Here is a 25,156-nt window from a genome sequence, read left to right on the forward strand (position 1 = left end):
GTATAATAGCCGTACCAGGGGCGTACATAAAGGCGCAAAATAAGTGACTTCCCAAACTTACGAAGTTGTGCCTACCGTGCGTATTCACAGATTAAAAAAATATGTGAGAGCCTACAAAATTCCTCTACAATTTTTTAAGAGAAAATATAAGATTTTATGATAGCAAAGACCTTTTTCGGTTATCGGCTGTCAAGTTTTGTGATAAAAATTCTGACCGTTTTGTCCGACAAAAGATTCATCTTTATGGTACCGGCAATTCCGAGCTATGGACAAGTCGAAATCGTTCAATGGGTCGAATTATGGTCCCGTGGTTAGTGACTTGATTCCTTTTCTGCATAAGCCGCTAAGATTTGCCTAAAATATTATCAAATTGGATTCCGAATTCCTTTAACTGAATTTTCGGATCAGGTGACCTTTTTTGGGAATGAAAGTTAGCACCAAATAACATGGTTGACCAACCACGTTTATTTTTGTATCTTATTACACTAATATTGTAATTTAATACTTATTTTCATTTTTATTAAAAATGGGCATCAAGTAGCGGGCTCGAATATTTTTTTAAAATTAATTTAATTAATTAATTAATTAAATTAAAAATTTTAATTCCGAGACAAGGGATAACAATCCAGCTATATCTATTTACGCTACCTTGATTTCTTTAAACATCTATGCAATTTATATATTACCCTATGCACTATTTTATCATTGATATGTCTACTTCTTCAGGTTCTACGCTAGAGAACCTGAAAACCAGTATTTCCTGAAAATTATATGGTCTAATGAATTTGTTTAAAAAATATTACATTATTATCATTGAATTCATAAATAATATTATGAATTCATATTCCATTTAGTAAATACAGTATTCTATCAGTACAAATATTTAAAGGTTTTTGTCATATTTATTGATACAGACAACTGCGATGAGTCGGATTAATCAATATTGAAATTTGAAAATAAAAATTCCACAGTATTTCTAGAATAAATATACGCTTTAAAAAAGTTAGTTGTGATTTAAACTTTTCAAAAATACAAAACGAACTTCGTTTTAAATATATTTTATTTGGTACTATTGTTCCAACAAGTACCTTGTCTTCTTCGAAGATGGATTGATATTAAGAATTTTTATCTATCCCTGAAAAAGGTAAGGTATTTATCGGAACCGGTTAAAATTTATACGAAATAAACGTGTCTAAATACAAAGGCTGTGTTTTGTATTTTTATAATGTTTACATGAAAATATGCAACAATTTTTTTAATAAATAAAATCAACTTTTATAATAATTTTTTGTATTCTGAGAGGTTTATTAATTATTATTTTTTTTTACTAAAATGTGTCGGATTATGGTCCCGTGGTTAGTGTCGCGGACACTCAAGCCAGAGTTTCTCGATTCGAACCCACTCTACCACAATTTGATACCTAATTCTAATAATCAGCCGCTTGGGTCACAGAAATATTATGAAATTGAAATATTTGAGTAAATAATAATACACAAATATTTATCTTTTTTCATAATAAAAAAAATTGATAAAATGAAAGCAAGACGCTTTCATTTTTTAAACATCTAAATTACTTGCAAATAATCTACCACAGTTTTCGCTATATCAGAAATCAAAGTAGGTAATTTTGTAGGTCATCTGAAACACGCAAAAAATCATTCAGAAAAATACAGTGACAGTGTCGACACAATGATTCTAAATACGTTTTAAAGCGTGTTCGATAAAATATTGTTTACTCTGTCGAATGTCATCGAGTTGTAGGAATAAAGAGTGATAACAATAGGTAGATACTTTCTCTTAATTTCGCTCGCGGTTCGAGCATCAACTGTTTTTCAGTTCTGGTTGGGTACTGGTTTGGTAGAGATCGCGCTCACAAGGCGGGAATGTTGAATTTTGAACAGTTGGTCTTCAAGCGTCCATTGCGATACTCGCTAGACCACTCTTTCATAGTGTTGCCATTCTAAATTATATCGAATGAAAAATGCTAATTTTGCTACTGCAAACAAGCCGAAAATTCCTTCCTAGTGACGACCGATAACAAACAAAAATAACACCAAAATAGAATATAATTTTAAAATTATTAAATCATGTTTGTGGAATAGTTTAAGAATTAAATAATGCAATAAAAACTAAAACCAAGTGTTAAAGTGAATTTTTCCTGGTGTTTTCATTTAACATCAACGCTGTTAATTTTTTAAATTGAATTTGAATTGTGAATAGGTAAAATGAAACGTGAAGGTTGGTACTTAATTTGCATACAGTCATTATGTCAAAGATCACTTTTTGCTTCCAATACAAAATTTTAATTTATTTCTTAGTATCTAGTAATAATATTCAAGGTGGCTCGGTTCGGTAAAACATTCTCTCTTTCAGTATGAAAATATATCCGGTTATTACATGCATGTTCTACTATGTAATATAAAACAGAGTCTCAACGAATAAAGCCATCGAATCCTTCATTTACATAATAGTGCAAAAGTCAAGTTAAATCAAATATTGGGGTTAAAAGTTTAAAGTTAGAGTACCTCATGATATAATTTTATCTATGTAGCGTCTGTTTTCAACTACATTTCAGTAAAGTATCATAATAACAAACGAGATAATAGTACTAAATGTTTTACGAGATTATAACTTTATAACCCATTGTACATTTCACATGATCTTGTGTTTTATTTTTTCCAGAAATAATATTTATGAGTTACATTTATAACTTACAAAGCACTTGTTTTACGCGTTTATTTACATGTTCATTAAATGGATCGAAACGTAGTATTTTCGTAGGTATCTCTTTTACCATTAAAATACTTTTTTTAATACCTTAACAAGGATCAAATTTCATTAACGTAAGACTGTGAAAAACACATCCTTCTTATGTTCTGAGTAATTCAAACTTTAATATCAATAATTTAGAAAATATATGCAATAGGTAAATGAAATTCGATTCGAAGTTTTATAATTCATATGTATATATAAATATATATATATATATATATACATATATATATATATATATATATATATATATATATATATATATATATATATATATACATATATATATATATATATATATATATATATATACATATATATATATATACATATATATATATATATATATATATATATATATATATATATATATATATATATATATATATATATATATATATATATATATATATATATATATATATATATATATATATATATATATATAATATATATATATATATATATATATATATATATATATATATATATATATATATATATATATATATATATATATATATATATATATTTATTTCTTTATATATTTATAAATTCATTCAAGAGACCCAACAAGACACTTTTTGTTTCTTGGCGGTGGATTTCTTTATACATGCGTTTTTTTAAAATTGACATAATATACTCACAAAAAAAGAAAGAAAAAAAACTTTGAAAACATTATGTTTTGATTCCCGTTAATGCACGCTATTTTAACATTAATTATTGAACTCTGCTTTATTCAACTTTGAACACCACATTACTATTCCAATACCATTCCGTTATATTACATAAGGTATTCAAAACAGGAAAGTCAAAATCCTGTGTTGTTTTATTGAATATTTTCACGTTCCAATGTCTGAGGCATCAAAACAAAACGTGTTAAAAAACTGTTTTTTTTAAACAATGACCAAGCATGAATGCATTTCTTTTAAATATTTGGTTTTATTTATTGTTTCAACAGAAAAAAAGAGACAAATTTATTTTCATTTTTTAATTCATGGGTGCTTCATTCGTGAGGTAGGGATATGACATTATTAATGGTCACACATCCCCATATAAAGAGAAACGTAATCATAATATTTATTCTCGTTTATATTATAATATTACAATATTATAATATATACAAGCATGCCTAGAACATATGGTACATATGTACCATATAGAATTGCATATGGTAGTGAAAAAAATATAGGTACATATTCATCTATTGTCAATGTCAATGCTATTATATTCGTAGGTACGTATGTTGGTAAAAATAAATAATGACGTTTTATTTTTTTTATAAAAGGATATTCCTGAGCGAATCAATGCAATTAAATTTGATGATTCCAACCACAAATTTTGTGCTATTCAATACAAATAAAAATGCAAATGTTCGTTTGCTCAAAATCGTACATCTCCTAAAGTTATCCACCGATTGTTTTGAAATTTTGATACGTTTTATTTGAATTCGTTTGTAATTTAATATTTTTGACGGGGAGCACAAAAATACATCTCTTTACCCTCCAATGGCAGCGCCATCTGTTGAATGTAACAGGAAAACACTCAATACTAAACATTGCTCATGACAGATAACGTGCTTCTTGACAGCTGCTGTCACCTTATCATATCTATTGGTTTTCTGTTGCAATGTTATTTTATATATTATTTTTATATTTGATTAATATTTTAATGGTGGTGTAAAATGTAATATATTAGAAAGGTGTGCTTTGAATTTTCTTTTTTCTTTTCCATTTAAGCAGTTTAAGCCACAGCAACTCCTGGCTGGGTAAAACTAGTACAAAAAAATATATATACGGTAGTCTTCTATGTTTATTTTTGCGCTATATCGTGTTTTTTCGTGCATTTCCCGAAGAATTTGCGATAAGCCCTTACTGGCTTCCTGATAAGGATGGCGTGTAAGACTTTTTAAACACGTACGTGCAGTATATAGGTTAAGTGATCCTGTTTTTAGTGGGTCGTTTAAGAAGATGGCGAATCATTAGAGATAAATGGCGAATCTATCTCTGTAGCTACCCATCTCGCAAACGAGATAAGCAATAAATTCTCATCATGACCCTCGTATCGTATAGGTCTCGATGGTCGACACAAATTATATAAATGAGATTAAATTATTTCCCTAGAGCCAGCAATATCCTTTTACAAATGGCACTGCAAAATGATTGGGTAGAGTAACCGGTTTCGGACACCGTCTTAAGATTTTATTCAATTACTAGCTCTTTTTTATTCACAACAACTTGTAGCCGGCCACGCGTTGCTGTAGCTCAGCATGGTTAAATGGAAAAGAATGAAAATAAAGTGCACCTATTCTTTATATTATTAATATTTAAAGCATTTACTTTGTCGTCATTTTTACATATTTATTTTTTTTACAAAAATGTTAGTTATATTAGTATATAACCACTCACCGAGATTTTTATGTCTACCGGTTTCGAGACGTACCCGTCTCTTCGTCAGGACAATCACTACCCCAGCATGCAAACAATACCACCCTTCACCACCGGTCGACCAAAAATCGCATGTGTTAGACATTTTGTGTAGTTTCAAGTGTGTAAATGGTGCTATGGTGGTGAAGGGTGGTATTGTTGAAACCGGTAGACATAAAAATCGCGGTGAGTGGTAAATATTATTAACATTTTAAAAAAAAGTAAAGTGTACTCATTTTTACGTAGTAAAATTTTGATATCCTTTTATAAATTTTTCCGCCTCCGTAGTGCAATGGTCAACACGCTCGGCCACCGCACTAGAGGTCCCGTGTTTGATTCCCAGGGGGAGGTCTAATGAATATAAGTATTTTTTCACCCAATATTATTTATTAAATGAAGCGGAGGGCTGATCACCTTTCTTTCATGTGTTAACGATCAAGATTAAACTGCGTTTATATGATGCAGTGCCCTGTGCACCATCGGGTTTGGGTGAGGGTTTTGATGAAAAAGAAGAATGATGAAGAATATTTTGATGATTAATTACATTGAGGCGATGTAATCAGTTTTCTGCATCAGGTACATTTTTAAAGACCAATATATGAAAAACCTCAATTTAATATTCTTTGAACCCAGGTAACATTTAACGTTGTTGATTTTTTGCTTAAAACACGGTTTTTGTATTGAAAAAATAAGTTGTTCTTCAAAATAAATATGGGGTTTAAAAAAAAGAGTTATTGAAAGGTAAGGAGTTTAATTTTTTTTCAATATTATATTCTATAAAAAACTGATTTTAATACATGTCCTAAAAAAATGATCGCGGAGTCACGTGTGGCCCATCGCGCAGCCGGTCATTTGATGAATTGTATGTTTGCAAGTATTCCCTTAAATACACACGAGTATCATCCTAGTCGAGTAAAAAGTTACATTATCAACGTAATTATGTTGAAATTATTGTGGTTTTGAAGTAAATTAATATTGCTAAAGACCGTTGACTAAATTCACAGTACAAAACAACATTACAAATCACAAGCTTCGTAACCGTTTTTTTGTTGTTTTTGTATATCATTATTCATTATTAAATATACTTTTTATGTTGAGCGAAATATAAAAAGATTTTCATGGATTTGATGAAAAGTAACATTGTTTTAAAAATGCTGTGAAATACTTGGCATTATTACATTTTATTATCATTCACTTTTATCCAATATAAATTAATTTAAGCATATTATTATTTATTGATTTATTTCCCATATTACACATATGTAACGTTTATACATACATTTTTACGCTCGTAGGACTTTTATAATAAAGTGAATTGAATAAAGCAAGACCGAAAAAATTGTCAAATATTTTTTTTTCACGGAAACAAAAAATCTTACACGGGCATACTAGGTGGGTACCCAAAATAAAATATACGTTTGTTATAAACGTGTGTTGTGATTTTTATTAATTTTTATATTTTCATCCGTTTGCAAGTTGTTTTGGTATGGTATGAAGTTAAATATAATAATTTTAGACGTGAAAAATAAGTAGGAAATAAACCACACGGAAACACATTGAATGAAACTTCTTAGGCGGAAAAATAAGTTAACAGAAAACAGTTTTTTTTAAAATAAGGATATTACATAAATGTTAAATTGGAATCAGTACAAAGTTATATATTTTTCAATGTTCAAATATAATGAAAAATATAAAATACATAAGAGCAATTCATCCCATGCACCAGACTACTCATAGTATAAATGTCTAACACCTCCTGTAAACTCTTTGCGTTAGACAGTAACATTACATTGAGTATAGTTCTTATAGCGGAAACATAATAAATCAGTAGACGTAAATAACCTTTCCAAATAGGTATAATATAAAGAGTATTTTAATTTTCAATGCTATGTATTTATTTACATTTAACTCGGTTAAGTTGCGTTGTTAAACAATGTCAATTTAAAAGAATTTATGTAATATTTGAACTTAATGTTTGTCTATATTGATTTAATCTACTGACAGATATTTCTCCAAAAGAGGGCAATATCAAGGTACTGTCGTCAATGAATACCAAGGAATTTCAATGTCGTTCTTAAAATAATAAATCACACATCTGGTTCAATACTATACTCAACAATTTGTAAACCTCGTTATTTTCTTTCGCAATGACTTATGTAAATAGTATTTGAAAAGTTTTTTAAGCCCTACATACGTTAAATAGCAACTTAGCTTTCCTTAAACCCAGGTAACATTTGACGTAATTGATTTTTTTCTGGTATCATTTTCGTATTGAAAAAAAGTTTTTCTTTTCGTATTGAAAAATCGAGCGTGAAATGACGTGCGGTTTCTAGCGTTGCCGAACGCTGAATGAGATCTGTTATTATTTTTTTTGCCAGTTTTGTATGTTATGATCAAGATAAAAATTAAACAACTCTTCTAAAACAATCAAAAGTTCTTTGAATATAAATACTTAAAGGGCGTATTTCTTGTTACTTACTGCCTGGAGTAAATCTTCAATAGTATATTTAACTCCTGTTTGACAGCTTTTAACCCAGTTTCATAATGAAATATTCCTTGAAGACTTGACCAATATTAGAAATAAAACAGTTTACTAAGGATGCCCTTATCTTAAATTCGATAACTCAGTACGCGATAGTGAACATTCATAAAAAAAACACACCTCAATCCAGGGATTTACAACCATGTGTTCATATTGAATTTCAAAGATACGTATATGCCTATTTTTCATATATTTTCTAATTAAATAACCAACACGCTGCTTATCCGCAGGGGTAAGAAGGCCACACCGATCTGTATTTGCAAACAATCTTCGCCTCTTTCACATTCATGCATCCCCTCATACATACCCGCAGATTATTACTAGGTACTACTGACCTGAACACTTTCAAGCATTTGAAATACTTGATCATGCCAAGATTGCCTCAGTCTTCTTCTGCTTTTATTTTCAACAACATTTGCATGATAAATTTGTTTTTCTATTCTCTATTAACTCATTCGATTCACAAGACCAAACCATCTCGACATGCCTTACTTAATTTTATGACTTCACCGATTAAAAATTGCATTGCATTTTAAGAATTACAAAGTGTTCATTAACATTTTTATTTTCTTGTTTTATTACTTCTTTTAAACAATTTTCTCACCTTAGATTTTTTTCTTTGTAGTTTCACTTATTATTGTATTTAATCTGATTTTTCTATGCTCTCTTAATTTTTTTTTCACACATAATTTCTTTTCCTAAATCTTGAAACATCCTCGATCACAAAAAGGTTACGAACTCCTGCTCTAGACACCAAAAAAAAACAAACATGCTTTTTAAGTATTTTCATATATTCAGATGTGTAATAAAATTTAACGAACTATTCATCAAATTTAATTATGTTATTAGTTATTAAAATAATATTTTGTTGAGATAATCGAATATAGTTTATTTTGAATGGCAGCATTCAATTATTTTTATTTAATCAGTCGAATTACACTGTCAAGTAAGAAAAACACTTTCGAATAAAACAATAACATAAATAAAAATAAAAATATAGAAAAGATCACTGATTTATTGGTTTGGCGTTTAATTTGTAGAACTCCATTTTAATTTATGGATTAATTGTAAAATCAAACACAGATTTCTTGAGTCTACTAAGTTGTATTTTATTGTAAAAAACACATAAAAAATTTATTGAGACAATTGTTTCGACTAGTTATGGCATTTTCAAACCATAACTATGCGAAAAACTTGTCACAATATTATTTTTTATGTCTTTTTTTAACAATAAAATACAACTTAGTCGACTCAAACAATCTGGGTTTTTAACAATTAATACATAAAGATCATTAATTATATGTCATAGTAATATGTCTTTCATAATTATAGGATGACACAGATGGTAAAAGTAATAAATATTTTGTATATTAAAAGCATTTCTAACTTTGTGGTATGGTAATAATGCTCGCCTTATCATTCGTCGTTCACTTTGTGTAATACCTCTTAAAAAATACTACTTCATGACAAGTACTGTTTTTAAGTGATATTACATAAAGTGATGAATGATAAGGAGAGCGTTAGTGTAAAAAATCATTAAAAAACTTACACTGCATAACAGTACAAATATATTTTTATGCGTTTATGTTGAATCGATGTTCAGAAATTCATCTGAAAATACAATAATTATAAAAAAAAATCCACGCTTTTTTTTAATCATAAAAATTGCTTTCAATTCTGGAGTCGAGTACCAATTTATTTTAATTGTTTATTTCTCTTATTTTATTTGCTAAATTATTTTGAAATAAATTTTCGTAACATTCTTCTTATTATGTATTATTATTTCGTTGAACTATGGTCATATTTAAATAATTAACCATTTACCCCCGAAAAAAATTAAGAACGTGCAAACCGACAACTCAATGAAATTCCGTTACTTATTACTATTTAATTAAACTAATATGATATAAGTTTAATTATACTGAAAACTGAAGAAATAGCTTATTAAAAATGTTCAGAATTAAGTTTTTTTTCGCCATTGCGTTGGCACTCGAGTGCTAAGGGTTAATTATGTTTATAGTACACATATATATATATATATATATATATATATATATATATATATATATATATATATATATATATATATATATATATATATATATATATATATATATATATATTATATTGTATATATTATATTGAACCACTGGATATATAATATGATACATCTCTGTTGAGGCAATCAACCTATAGTGTTTGATATGTCTCCACGTGGACGTAACTGTGTAAACATTTCGAGAATTTAATACTTTTCTTGATGATATTGATTGATAATACGGCTATTAGACTTGAGTCTACAGCAAACGTAAACAAAATTCACACACCTTAATTCTACAATGAAACGACACCAACTACGATAAATTCCTGACTATAAATATTTTTTTGTCGTTACTGAACCAATACCGCAGAAAAGAATATGCTTTATTATAACTAACTAACTAATCATACCTCCGCTCTCCCGAATGGGTAGGCAGAAAGAATAAAATACAACACCAATATTCGCCTTTTCCACATTCATGCATCTCCTCATAGATACCTGCCGATCATTCCGACTCTTGATCTGACCACTTTCAGTATTTGAAATGCTTGATCATGTCAAGTTCCTCGATCTTACTCTGCTTCTATTACCAATTACATTCACCTCATAAATTTGTTTTACTTTTCTTTCTTCACTTATTCGATTCGCATGCCGAAACCATCGCAACAAACCTTTCTTATTTTTGCTCAAAATATACAACAAATCTACGGTTTTTTTTGTTTATGTTTTGAGCAATCAGCATACCTACAACCAGATTAATTTTTTTAAATGTACGGATTTCCTTTATATACTCATACTATATAATTGTAATACCATATTATTACGATTAGAAAATATGTTTACTGATAAAGTTAACCGATATCGTTTATTATCGAATGAATAATATTTTTTTACCACACTCTTATACAGAAGATACCAAATGTGTACTCGTGTCATCAGATAGAAATAAAAAGTGTAAAAAATATAGTGTAGCAAGATATTTACTTATAATTATTAAAATACAAAGTAATAGTATAATATTTAAGCATTTTGACGAGTATACATATATATATATATATATATATATATATATATATATATATATATATATATTATTTTTTGACATCTCATCAAAGATGAAGAAGAATATGGAAGTCTGGGCATTTACGGGGCTTACGACCGTCATAGGCTGGTTTGAGTGATCACTTTACACACGTGTAACATTCACCAATTCTACCCATTATTGATAACCACGCTACTCAAATTCTTGGAAGTTCTATATATATGAACCAATTTAGAAACCTTGTTCATGAATCTCTAGAACTTCACTAGAGACATCTATTGGTGAGATGTAAAGAAGCTTTTTATTAAGCAGAAACTCTTATATTAGCTTATAATTTGCTTATAATTAATAAAGCTTATAATTTGACCAGATAATTTATTTTAAAAAAATAATTAAAAAAAATAATATGAAAATAACTCCTGTAATTGGAGATAATCCAGATTTTGTGAACAAGTATTTGGACACACTCAAAATGTTGTGAATAAATTATCTGGTCAAATTATAAGCTTAATAATAAAAATGAAAATGGTATTTTCTGGCGTTTCTCATGTGTGTGATTATAATCCAGGTTTGGATCTCACATACTAATATAAGAGTTTCTGCTTAATAAAAAGCTTCTTTACATCTCACCAATAGATGTCTCTAGTGAAGTTCTAGAGATTCATGAACAAGGTTTCTAAATTGGTTCATATATATAGAACTTCCAAGAATTTGAGTAGCGTGGTTATCAATAATGGGTAGAATTGGTGAATGTTACACGTGTGTAAAGTGATCACTCAAACCAGCCTATGACGGTCGTAAGCCCCGTAAATGCCCAGACTTCCATATTCTTCTTCATCTTTGATGAGATGTCAAAAAATAATATGAAAATAACTCCTGTAATTGGAGATAATCCAGATTTTGTGAACAAGTATTTGGACACACTCAAAATGTTATATATATATATATATATATATATATATATATATATATATATATATATATATATATATATATATATATATATATATATATAAATATATATATAAATATATATATATATATATATATATATATATATATATATATATATATATATATATATATATATATATATATATATATATATATATATATATATATATATATATATATATATAAATATATATATATATATATATATATATATATATATATATATATATATATATATCTATATATATATATATATATATATATATATATATATATATATATATATATATATATATATATATATAAATATTTATAAATATATATATATATATATATATATATATATATATATATATATATATATATATATATATATATCTATATATATATATATATATATATATATATATATATATATATGTATATATATATAAATATATATATATATATATAAATATATATATATATATATATATATATATATATATATATATATATATATATATATATATATATATATATATATATATATATATATATATATATATATATATACATATATATATATATATATATATATATATATATATATATATATATATATATATATATATATATATATATATATATATACATATATATATATTTATGTAAATGCATATATATGTGTATATATAAAAATATATAAATATATATATATATATATATATATATATATATATATATATATATATATATATATATATATATATATATATATATATATATATATATATATATATATATATATATATATATATATATATATATATATATATATATATATATATATATTTATATATATATCCGTCCGCCTCCGTAGTGTAATGGTCAGCACGCTCGGCTACCGTTCTGGAGGTCCCGGGTTCGATTCTCAAGGGGGTAAATTAAATATAAGTGATTTTTTCACTGTAATATTTATTCAATATTACCATGGACTGGTACCTGGAGCGGAGGGCTGATCACCCTGCCTTCATGTGTAAACGATCAAGAAAACACTGCGTTTATATGACACAGTGCCCTATGCACCATTGGGGTGCGGATAAGGGTTTTATTATATATATTATATATATATATATATATATATATATATATATATATATATATATATATATATATATATATATATATATATATATATATATATATATATATATATATATATATATATATATAAATATATATATATATATATATATATTTATATATATATATATATATATATATATATATATATATATATATATATATATATATATATAAATATATACATAGGTGTGTGGGTGTATGTGTGTGTATATTTACCTACCCCCAAATGCATAATAAAATTGTATTATTTTTATTTTAGTGACAACATTATTATATTATTAATTGCTGACGAGGAATACGAAATACCGATTTTCTATTTGAATTTACGCAAATAAGGTTTTTATTGTTGATATTATTAGTACCAATTTTCTTTAATTATGTTCCTAAAAATAAAATGTCAAAAATATATTCAGAGAAAACACATCGTTGATTGATATCCACATTTTATAATCATTAGTCAAGTTTGTATTAATTTAGTCCTGTGCTTATATATAATACGTGTGTTATAATATTATGATAGTAAATGCGTTTGTTTTTATCCCCTTATAATATTATCTGTATTATGATAGATGAATAGCCGTCATGTAATTTATTCAAGATAACTTCCTTTCATCGGAGATATATTACAATTATTATTTACTGTAATACTTTATATGGATAGTATAAGATATTTTATTTTCAATATTTTGAGTGGGTTCAAATATGGACATAATTCACAAATCTGAATTATATCCGATTAGGAATTTTTTTTTTCATTTTTGACATCTCAAGATAATATACAAGTAAGTAGAATATGTAAGTCTGGGCATTTACAGAGCTTACAACCGTCAAAGGCTGGTTAACCCATCGGCACACCGGTCACCAAGATATGGCGGCTAAGAATATTTTACATTCGCATATCAGCCACGGTTTAAGCCACGCTTCCGACTGTGGTAGTTCATATTATAAAGATACAAAAGTGTTATATCTATAAATCAGTAAAGAAAGCTTTTTGTAATGCATTATTTCTTATAATTTTTATACAAATTTACTGACGACACTTGACAAAAGAGGTCCCTGTAAGGATAGAATTATCCTTTTGATTGAAATATCAACTAAAATCAGTTAATTTATTATTAGATTAAAACCAATATTTTTAGCTTTTCCACTTTTTTATTTGACCAGCGACCGGGTTTCGTCGTTACCGACATCATCAGACTGGACTGATGTCGGTAACGACGAAACCCGGTCGCTGGTCAAATAAAAAAGTGGAAAAGCTAAAAATATTGGTTTTAATCTAATAATAAATTAAAAATGCAATTCCATCACGAAGTGTCAGTGGATAATATAAATCTATTAAAATCAGTTAGAAATCGAAACTTTACATCCCAGGTATAATGTTTTATTGAGTTATTTTTTCAAGTTTTCTTGTTGAGTGATCACTTTACACACGCGTAGAATTCACCAATTGAACCCATGATTGACAAGCATGCTTTTTAATTTTTGGAAGTCCCAGATATATTGATCCATCTCGTGACATAGTACAAGTGAGTTCACAACAGCCATATATCGCTCACTCCTTTCAAGAACGTCATAAATCAAAAATCGTCAATTTTGAGTTATGCATGTTTTCAGAATGCCTAGAAAATGTACTATACCCCAGAAAAAGAATAATATTTTTAACTTAATATTTACCCGCTACAGGGTAGAAAATGTTGTTTTCTCATTTTGAAGAAAAGGTATTGTTTAATTATTTTTTTACATAAACTAAATATTTTTCAAATGGAGAAAAAACCTTCAGGTTTTACCTAAAAATATCTGTTGCTCAGAAAAAAGTTCAATAAGTGGCTTGATATTTCTTTTTAATACATTGTGTTATATTTTTAAACTTCAAAAACGTTCTCCTGAAAAATCAAGTTTTTTTATTTATGACGTTCTTGAAAGGAGTGAGCGATATGTTGGAATATGGAAAGCTTTTATTAAGGAATGACTCTTTATATTTGTATGCAAAGTCCGGATCTTGAAAGAAATGGGTAATATTTTGTTAATTTTTTTACAATAAACGTCCATGGAAATTTAGTTTAAAAAAAATTGTTTTAAAGCTGACTGAAACGCACGTGTGACTCAATTAATTCACTTGACGTTATGTCAGTTTCTAAAATCTTATTTTCTTACCCTTTACAATGCCTTAATTATATTTTTGTAACGTTAATTTTTATCTAGTATGTACGCGAATAAAAAGACGTTACGGTAAAAAGTCAAACATCAGATTTTCAATTGAATACTGAAAGCAAAATTGAGCACATTGTTTTAATATTATTTCAAAACAAACATAAGGATTAAGCGAGGTACACCTGTATAACCGTATAAATTAAATATATACTCGTATTACGTACAATGCAGATGTTCTAGATTTTCAAATCATATTTTAATATTACTATCAGTTTAGATTGTGGAATGACTGAGAACGTACCTATATACATTATCAAGTTATTTTAAGCATTTGGTATTTTAGTTATGTTTTAATATAATGGAAAACACGGATCGATTTTTACCAGGTTTATTCCTATTTTATTATTAATTTTTAACAAAAAATCTTATTTATAGTCTTTAAAGTATTTAAATCTTATTTAGTCTTACTAATATTTTATATCTTACTAATATTTCGTCCGCCTCCGTGGTGTAATGGTCAGCGTGTTTAGCTACCGTGCTGGAGGTCCCGGGTTCGATTCCTAGGGGGGGAGTTGAAAATAAATATTAGTGATTTAACACTGTAATATTTATTTAATATTACCCTGGACTGGTTCCTGAAGCGCAAGAGTGATCACCTTGCCTTCATGTAAGTAATGATCAAGATAACACTGCGTCAATTTGATGCAGTGCCCTATGCACCATTAGGTGTGGATAAGGGTTTTAAAAAATACATATAAGTATATATTTTATGTATTAATCTATAAAAATATCATTAAATTATAACATTAAGAGGCTTATCTGCAGGTAGGATAGTAAGGATAGGGATGGTTAATTTGAAAAATACACCACAAACACCCAAACCAATTAAAAATAATTTTGATCTTGAACTTATTTTTGCAATTGGCGGGAATCGAACCTGCGACGCCAGTTTCGCAGCCACGCCATATGCCCCCCGTATATACGTGTTTTGTTTTTTGGTTTTGACAATATTACGGGGCGATTTTCTTTTACTCCTCATCTTTCCTGTTGCACTGCTGATAAACGAGTAAAAATAATACGTTTTCATTTAAGTTGATATTTCTTACAATATTTTATGTAAAAATATATTTAACGTTATTTTACGTCATTACTACTTGAGTTGTACAAATAAGACTATCTTAATTCATATATATTTAACACAGAAAACGCTTTTATTGAAATTATTTATATTATATAATATATTTCGCTTGCTCCTTTCAAGAACGTCATATATCAAAAAACTTGATTTTTCAGTAGAACGTTTTTAAAGTTAAAAAATATAATACAATGTATTAAAAATAAATATCAAGCCACTTATTGAACTTTTTACTGTGCAACAGATCTTTTTATGTAAAACCTGAAGTTATTTTCTCCATTTTAAAAATATTTTGTAAATTGAAAAAAAATAATTAAACAATACCTTTTCTTCAAAATGCAAAAACAACGCTTTCTGCCCTGTAGTGGGTAAATATTAAGTTAAAAATATGCCTCTTTTGCTGGGATATACTACATTTTCTGGGCATTCTGAAAACATGCACAAGTGAAAATTGTCGATCTTTGATTTATGGCGTTCTTGAAAGGAGTGAGCGATATGTCCGCCTCCGTAGTGGTTAGCGCGTTAGGCTACCGTGATGGAGGTCTAGGGTTCGATTACCAGGGGTCCAAAAAAAGTGATTTTCACTTTAATATTTGTTACCCTGGACTAACTGAAGCGCGGGCTGATCAGTTAATTAACGATGAATATAATACTGCGCCATGACGATTGATTGCCCTATGTACCGTCGGGTGCGCATGAGGGTTTGAAGGAGAACACATATGTATTATAAAGTAGATATGAAAAATAATTACTTGTGTCAACTCTTGTAACTTATCTAAAACAGGGTGTATTTTAAGAGGGTGATTATTTCTCAAAGCTTTTTTGTCTAAAGATACAGATAGACTAAAAACAATAGTCTGTGGTTGACTAAATCACTAACGCATTCCTGTTTATTTTAATGTGAATTAATTGAGTAATAAAAAAGAATACTATATACTATGTACTTCAACAACCTTCCTGTAAGAGTGTCTGTAGACATGAAAAATTTTAAGACTTTAAAATGCTAAAAAATACATTAAATGAATTTTATAAATGCTAATCGAAGAACGAAAAAAAAATAAAATGAAATAAATTGTTAATTGTAAAACAAGTGTCAAGTCCCTCTCCAAGCACAAGAGCTCAGTGTCTTTTTTGGAGAGAACTGGGTTCTAAATTTTATGATTGTTAGAAATGTTTAGAAAATTAATTAAAATTGTAAAAACATTGTAACCGTATTAAATAAATAATAATAAAAAATAATAAATGAAAACATTAAAAAACAAAAAAATAAAATTGACATTACCACATTATACGACTAATTGCGTCAGTAAAATTATCTAAAATTTATTGTAAAAAACTGCATATTGTATTTCAAATCAATTTTAATTTTAAGAATTTTCTCCTGTAACAATGATGTACGAGTACAAAGGAGATTTAAATTGTTTTTATTTTACCATAACATCTTTTATTGTATTAAACAATTAACCAATAATATATTTAGCAATGAAACTAATTTTTCTTAATCATCGCGATCAAGGTTTATTATATAAATAAAAGTATTCACCCGATAAAACATAATATATATGATATTTATGTATGTAGAAAAAAAATAAATAAAAAAAAAAAAAAAATATATATATAAGGTAAGTGTCTATAAAACTGACCTAGCCCCTATTGCTGACCTATTTCAAAGAAACAACAGATAATAAGACACTGGTTCAATTAATACTAATTTTTAATATTACCAACACTGCAGCCATGCTTGTGTTATGTGATGACAATGTTTTACAGTCAATATTTTGATTTTTCATATTTGAAATATCAGTTATGGTTTGGACATCTGGCAAGTAGCGCGCGCACACGGAAAATCCTTAACAGACAAGCCTAATCTTTCAAGTTTTATTTTAAAGGTGTATTATTTTTATATGATTGATATTTACTAATATTTTATATGTGTTAGTTAGTTTAGTGTATTGAATTTACAAAAAACAAAGTATTTGTGAAATAACCATATGATTAATACAATACATTTATAAAATAAAAGTTGTCAGTATTACATTCACCCGAAATTTAATTAGTTTCCTTTACTGACCTATAGGTCAGTAATGAGTAAGACGAGAGCATTTTTAAAGTTTACATAAATTTGTGAAAATTCTTAAATACGTAAATTTCTTGCGTGCTTTGGATAGCATACAGTTTTTGTATTATGGGGGCCTAATTCTGACCTATATATTTTTGCTTGGTTTTATAATTATAATAAATAGTTTCAGCGGTCAGTAATAGAAACGAATCTAGATCAGTATTATAAACACATACTATTTCAGAAAAGGAGTTTCGTTCTGAGCCATCTTTTTGTGATTTTTCTTATGTTAAAATACAATTTATTTTTTCTTTTTTAACATAATATCAACAAAAAAAACTTTGTTTATTATCAAACATAAACTGATTCCACTATACTCGCATGAGTGATCACCTTGCCTTCATGTAAGTAACTATCGAGATAACACTGCGTCAATACAACATCAGTGCAGATGCAGTGCACCATCGGGTGCGGATAAGGGTTAGTAGAATATAAATATAAATATATATATATATATATATATATATATATATATATATATATATATATATATATATATATATATATATATATATATATATATATATATATATATATATATATATATGTATATACATATCAGGCACACCACCATCATGCTCTAATGTTGCACACCCAAATGAGGTTACTCCTTGTAAACCTCCAAATCCCACGATCTTAAATGTTCTAACAGCGTTTAACTGTCCCGCTCCGAAGGGGATATCAATTTCTTTACTAGCGCTGTATCTATCTCCACAGTTTAACCATCGGCGGTAGATCCCCAAATTTGCACGCGTGTGAATCGTGTTCTCGAACGCAAGCGCAAGCGTTATTTGGCAAATACAGAGTGTTTTTTTTCGTTTCTAATAAGAATTATTATTAATTTAAATTATCTACTGAAATTTCTTGGTGCAATTGCATTTTCATATTTATTTTATAAATATCTACCTTTTTACACTAATTAAATTGTCATAATTTTAATATTTACTTTACCCTAACAATGAGTGGAAAATAATTGACAGATGATATGATTGAGCAACTTCTGAGCTATACGGACACTGATGTATGTATATAAGTGATGATGAATTCCATTTAGGGTTAGAAAATAAAGATTATGCTTCCGACGCCGACTCAGATAACTATATAATCCAAGAACTTGATGAATCTGACTCTAACAGCGTCAAGCCCGTACATATGGTAGACAACAGTAGAAATGAAGAAAATTTGTTCACTTCCAAATCAGGCTACAGATGGACAGATATTCCCAAACCCAAGTCCAAACTGTTCATACAACGTAATGTCATTTTTGTATTGTTTCTCGCTATCTGATTTTTTTACCATTCTTTGTTTTTTTTTTCACCATAATATACGACAAATTAGAAACCCGCTAGTATGTACCGAGTAGTATGCTTCTCTCTCTCTCTTTCTCTCCTCACCCCCTCTAGCTTGCATCGTTTCCGGCCGAAGCGCCTAGTGTCCAGTGATGCTTAAACATTGGGCGGAATTGAAAGTCATTTCCGCAGAGAACTTCTTCACAACTATGTTTTTTTGATTCTTCACAATTATTGTTTATTGCAGAAAATTCAAATTTAAATGGAAAAAATAGAATAACATTTCGACATTAGTCGAATTTGTGAAAAACCTGTATTTTTAGCATTTTACTTGGGGTATTGCCAGTACCCCCTTCGGAACCCGCGGATTGTTTTTTTTTTTACTCTGGACAGGAAAGATTAAGCAGTCTCTGTGTGCCAGAAGATAAAGTGGCAGAAAAGAAGAAAAAAAACTGAAAATCACCAAGGGTCTTCAAAAAATCTTCCTCGTAAAAACTAAAATAAAATGAGTCCTGTATTGTAAAGTAGGAAGGGGAATTTTTTAGGAATTGTAATAAATCCCAAAAAGGATGGTTCCGCTTTGATCAAGGTCGTGGTATGCCTGAACTGGAAGTGCCAGAAAAACAGGATACTATATAGTATACTTCAGAAGGAATCATAAAAACAATTCCAGAACCGGTGTGACTAAATGCTAGAGGAAATTATTCCATTCCAGAATTACTTATTTATAGTGAGCTTAAAAAAAATACATTAACAATACATTATGTTTAACCAATATGTTTTTTTTAATAAATAATAAATTGTCACATAAGTACTTACTTTTACATTTATTTCCATTACAAATACTTATATCTTACTCCAGTTTACATATGGTAAAATATATTAAAATATGAATTTAGTTGTCTTTTCCACTCATAGTCAGTAATAGGGGCAACAGCGGTCAGTATTATGAAATAATCCATTTCGAATAGGTCAGTATTGAATACAAAGCCTTTAACTGTTTATTGCGTGGATTTTAATAAATGCACTTGACTTTTGACTATTATTTTTTTAACTTTGTAAGGATAAAACTATCCCATTAAAAAATAAAAATAAATTTAAAAAATTATCAAGCCGTTTTAATATTAAATAAATATTTTAAAAATATGGACCGGCTTAAGACAAAAACTAGGTCAGTATTATAGACACTTACCTTATATATATATATATATATATATATATATATATATATATATATATATATTTTTTTTTTTTTTATTTTTTTTTTTTTTATTTTTTTTTTTTTATACCAATTAATATATTTATATACAATACATGTTTACATACCAGGAGACGGTAAATGTTTCACATGTATAAAGCTGATCTCTTAAATTAGCCTATGACAGGTCGTAAGTCTTGTAAATTCCCAGACTTCCATATTCTTCTTCATCTTTGTTAAGATATCGATTATCATAAAATAAAAACGTGAAATGGAGACATACCTAGAAATTGAGGACAAAGATTTGGACACACTCAAAATAATGTGAAGGTTTTTGAAATGACGTATTCTAAATTGACGATTATTTATTTTTCAGAGAACAGCAGCACTGATGACACTCCCAAAGAGCAGAATGTGGACGCGATACAGAAGGCCATCGGCTCGATGGGGAAATACCAAATATACCTCTGCGTCATCATATTCCTCACCAAGTTCCCTGTGGCCTTCCATCAGCTGGGCATCGTCTTCCTCGCCCCGCCGGTGAGCTTCACGTGCCTAGACAATGGACAAAACTTGACCAACCACTGCCCGTGCGATGACAAGGAGTACAACAGGAGCGTGTTCGACGAAACCATCAACATGTCCTGGGACCTGGTCTGCCAGAAGAGATCCCTTGCAGACCTAACCCAAACAATCCTCATGCTGGGAATCTTGGTGGGCAGTGTTGTTTTTGGATCAGTCTCAGATCGGTAAATGTAATTTTTTTTCTTAAATATAAAAATGCCATTATTTTTAGGGCGGGATAATCAATGGCCTGCAACAACTTCAAACCCAGGTAAAATTTAACGTAATTGCATTTTTTTGCTTAAGGGAGAAATCGCAAAAATCTAATTTAGATTACAGGCCGCGCTATAGGTCGGACGTTCGTCCACGCATTTTTTTTTTTAATATAAAACGGATTTTTTTTTTAGAATATGTTTTGATTTTTTTTAAAATTCCTTGTCTTTCAATAACTCTTTTCATTCAAAATCGTACATTTATTTCGAAGAAAACCTCATTTTTTTCAAAACAATAACGGTATTTTAAGCAAAAAATTAAAGTACGTCAAATTCTACCTGGGTTTGAAGAGAATTAAGTAACTTGTGAAATAAATAAGGTTAAAATCTTTTTTTAAATTTATTTTATTATTTCACGTTCTGTGAAACAATCGCTTGAGAGTTAAATTCAGTATTTATGTATATAAAAACAATAAGCCTTGAGTGTAAGTCCCTCTCCAAGCACACAACAGCTCAGTCTCTTTTTTGGAGAGGCACAGCGAAACTAAAATTGTAAGATTGCCATTTGTATAAATGTATTGAAATTGTATTTAAAAATGTAACTAAATTAAATACATTTAAATAAATAAAAAACATGAACAAAGATAAGGGATTCTCGCAATACATATTTTTTTATTTCAGATATGGTCGAAGAGGTCCTCTTGTTGGAGCTGTTATTCTTCAATTGATAGCTGGAGTAGGCGCTTCCCAGGCGCCTGAATTCTGGACATTCACATTCTTGAGGTTCGTCCTCGGGGCTGCCACGGGCGGGACTATGGTTGTTGGATACGTCCTGACCATGGAGTTCATGGGAAAAGAATACCGAGAACCCGTCTCGGCTCTCTACCAGCTCCCGTTCAACGTCGGACACCTCATGCTCGCCGGATTCGGGTACTTCTTCAGAACATGGTCGAGTTTGCAACTGGCACTCTCGATACCTTCTGTTCTGATGTTAACTTATTACTGGTTGCTTCCGGAATCTCCCCGATGGTTGTTGGCGATCGGTGAAACTGAAAAAGCAGTCGCTGTTATGGAAAAGGCGGCAAAAGTGTAAGTGATATTCATTAACAACAACAAAAATACTGAAATATAATACCTCTTCCATTTTAAAATTAGACAAAACTCTATTTGTGAATGTGATGAGATGTCATCACAAGATGTCCCTTATTTAGCGTGGGTATGTCCAATTTTTGAAAATGAAAGATTTAAATTCAAAACAGAATGTGTGAAAGAAGGTATGCAGTTGACAAAAATTGATAAAACAATAGGACATAAAGATCTATCAGCGTGAGATATGTCTTTAAGAAAATATGAGAAGACGAATAAGAAAAATAAATGTGACAAATCTTGATTGATATAAGATATTGAATCGATTGTATTCTTTTTAGGTATCAATATTATTCATTTGTAACATTAATTTTGTTAAAGACATAAAAACTAAATATGCCATAAATCATTGAACATAATAGGCAAAAAAATCTAAGGTAACTAATGAATATTTTTATTTTAAAAAAATATGTAAAAAAATGGAATACGAGTATTACATACTTGTCAATTTTTTATTGACATTTCAACATAGCTGAATAAGTTAACTTACTTGGGAATATGGAAGTCTAAGTTCTGCTCATTATCTAACATGATCAGGAGGTACATATAAAACAATAGAAGCTTTTGAAATATGCATCAAAATGTATTTTACCGAATATTATAAAAGATAAACGGTTACACATCAATGTATTTATATAAATAATGGGATTAGTTATCTCAGATATAATATTAAGGGATAATGGCATCTAGTGCCTAGTAAAAATTATGATAAGAGGACAATAATCCTCTTGATCAAACAAATAAAACGTGACTTATGGTCTCCAATTATTGGGCTATAGTCAATTATACGTAATGCTTGAACTCCGCTTCTGTAGTGTAGTGGTTAGAGTGTTCGGCTACCATGCCCGAGGTTCCGGTCTCAACACAAAGTCGTTAGGATTTTTTAATGGATGCGAATTGATTCATGAGATATCATAATCTTTTTTTTGGTCATTGATTGTCCTTTAAAATTTTTCCAATGACCTTTTTTTAGCTCCCCGTGTGACAAAAGATTTATTATTCAATTCATACAGGCTTAGTGAAGGGATTGCTTATGTGATAATACTTCTGAATGGTCGGATCTTAACAACATCTACTAAAAATTATTTATTTTTTGTTGAAAATCAACAATAATCTGAGAAGCGGGCAATCTTAGCGTAAATTTTAGTAACATCACGTAGAAAAGTAGGTTCATAGTACTAATTTGTGATATACATAATAACTTTTAATGTTGTTCTTCTATCTTTTATTTGCAGAAACAACCTCCCAACAGAGAATATTTCTACATCAATCAACGAATATCAGAATACGAGAACTAAAGCGCAAATGCAGAAGGGAAACCTCTTCGACTTATTCAGAACCCCCAACATACGCAAGAACACAATTTGTATGGCCATCAACTGGCTCGTTTGTGGATTTGGATATTTCGGAGTTTCGCAATACATTGGGAAATTAGCTGGAGACATATTCGTGAATGTCGCCGTATCTGCGACAGTCACCATTCCAGGAACGTTACTGTCCATTCCACTCATGAGGAAAATGGGTAGAAAGCCATTAATGATTGGAACACTGTTATTGACTTCCGGGTGCTTATTTGCAATTGCCGTGATTCCTAAATCAGCCATTATTGGCCAAGTTATCTTGGCATGTATAGGTGATGTAGGGATGTTTATAGCATTTATTGTTGTTTATTTATACGCTTCAGAACTGTTCCCGACTGTAGTTCGAAACGCTGGAATAGGTTTATCTTCCATGTTGGCTAGAGTCGGGTCAATGGTCGCTCCCTTCGTGGCTGGCCTGGGAAGTGATGCCGAATGGTTACCCCCCGTTATTTTTGGAATTGTTCCCTTGATTGGTGCCGGTTTGTGTCTGCTTATGCCTGAAACAAAAGGGTGCCAGCTTCTAAATACTATAGAAGAAGGAGAAAATTTCGGGAAGAAGAAATACGCCAATAATTCAACTGCTATGAGTGAATTAAGGCCAGCACTGAATCAAAGTAAAGCCAATGAGTGAATAATTTACTGTGATCAAAATGAACTCTGAATGAACCTAGTTATAATTAATTATATTTTTCTTAATAAAATATTTACACAATGTTTCCATTGAATTCTGTGTGTTCCTTATTTATTTATTTTTTTTAAACCGGCACCTCCAACCTTGTTCTATGGTCCTTATCTAAACTACTTTACAACAAAAACCGATTTAAATGATTGAGAAAACATCACGATTTGGATAATGTATATATATATATATATATATATATATATATATATATATATATATATATATATATATATATATATATATATATATATATATATATATATATATATATATATATATATATATATATATATATATATATATATATATATATATATATATATATATATATATATATATATATATATATATATATATATATATATATATATATATATATATATATATATATATA

At 28.6% G+C, this 25,156-nt stretch overlaps 1 protein-coding gene across 2 annotated transcripts; it reads left to right on the forward strand.

Moving 5' to 3' along the window:
- The first annotated feature begins 1,900 nt into the window (after positions 1 to 1,900).
- LOC148306792 (organic cation transporter-like protein) lies at positions 1,901 to 24,805 on the forward strand. 2 transcript variants are annotated; one of them, XM_088264370.1, is made up of 4 exons: positions 1,901 to 2,238; positions 21,174 to 21,546; positions 22,255 to 22,662; positions 23,955 to 24,805. In XM_088264370.1, exons 1-4 carry the CDS (start codon positions 2,226 to 2,228, stop codon positions 24,709 to 24,711), a joined length of 1,551 nt encoding a protein of 516 aa, XP_088120496.1. In that variant the 5' UTR covers positions 1,901 to 2,225; the 3' UTR covers positions 24,712 to 24,805. The 2 variants fall into 2 exon arrangements, with proteins under 2 accessions (XP_088120496.1, XP_088120495.1); XM_088264369.1 differs by lacking the exon at positions 1,901 to 2,238 and adding an exon at positions 15,327 to 15,442.
- Positions 24,806 to 25,156: the final 351 nt, after the last annotated feature.

This window comes from Brachycentrus maculatus, unplaced genomic scaffold, assembly GCF_059751285.1.
Source record: "Brachycentrus maculatus isolate JH-2025_06_01 unplaced genomic scaffold, ASM5975128v1 h1tg000226l, whole genome shotgun sequence".
NCBI classification, from domain to species: domain Eukaryota; kingdom Metazoa; phylum Arthropoda; class Insecta; order Trichoptera; family Brachycentridae; genus Brachycentrus; species Brachycentrus maculatus.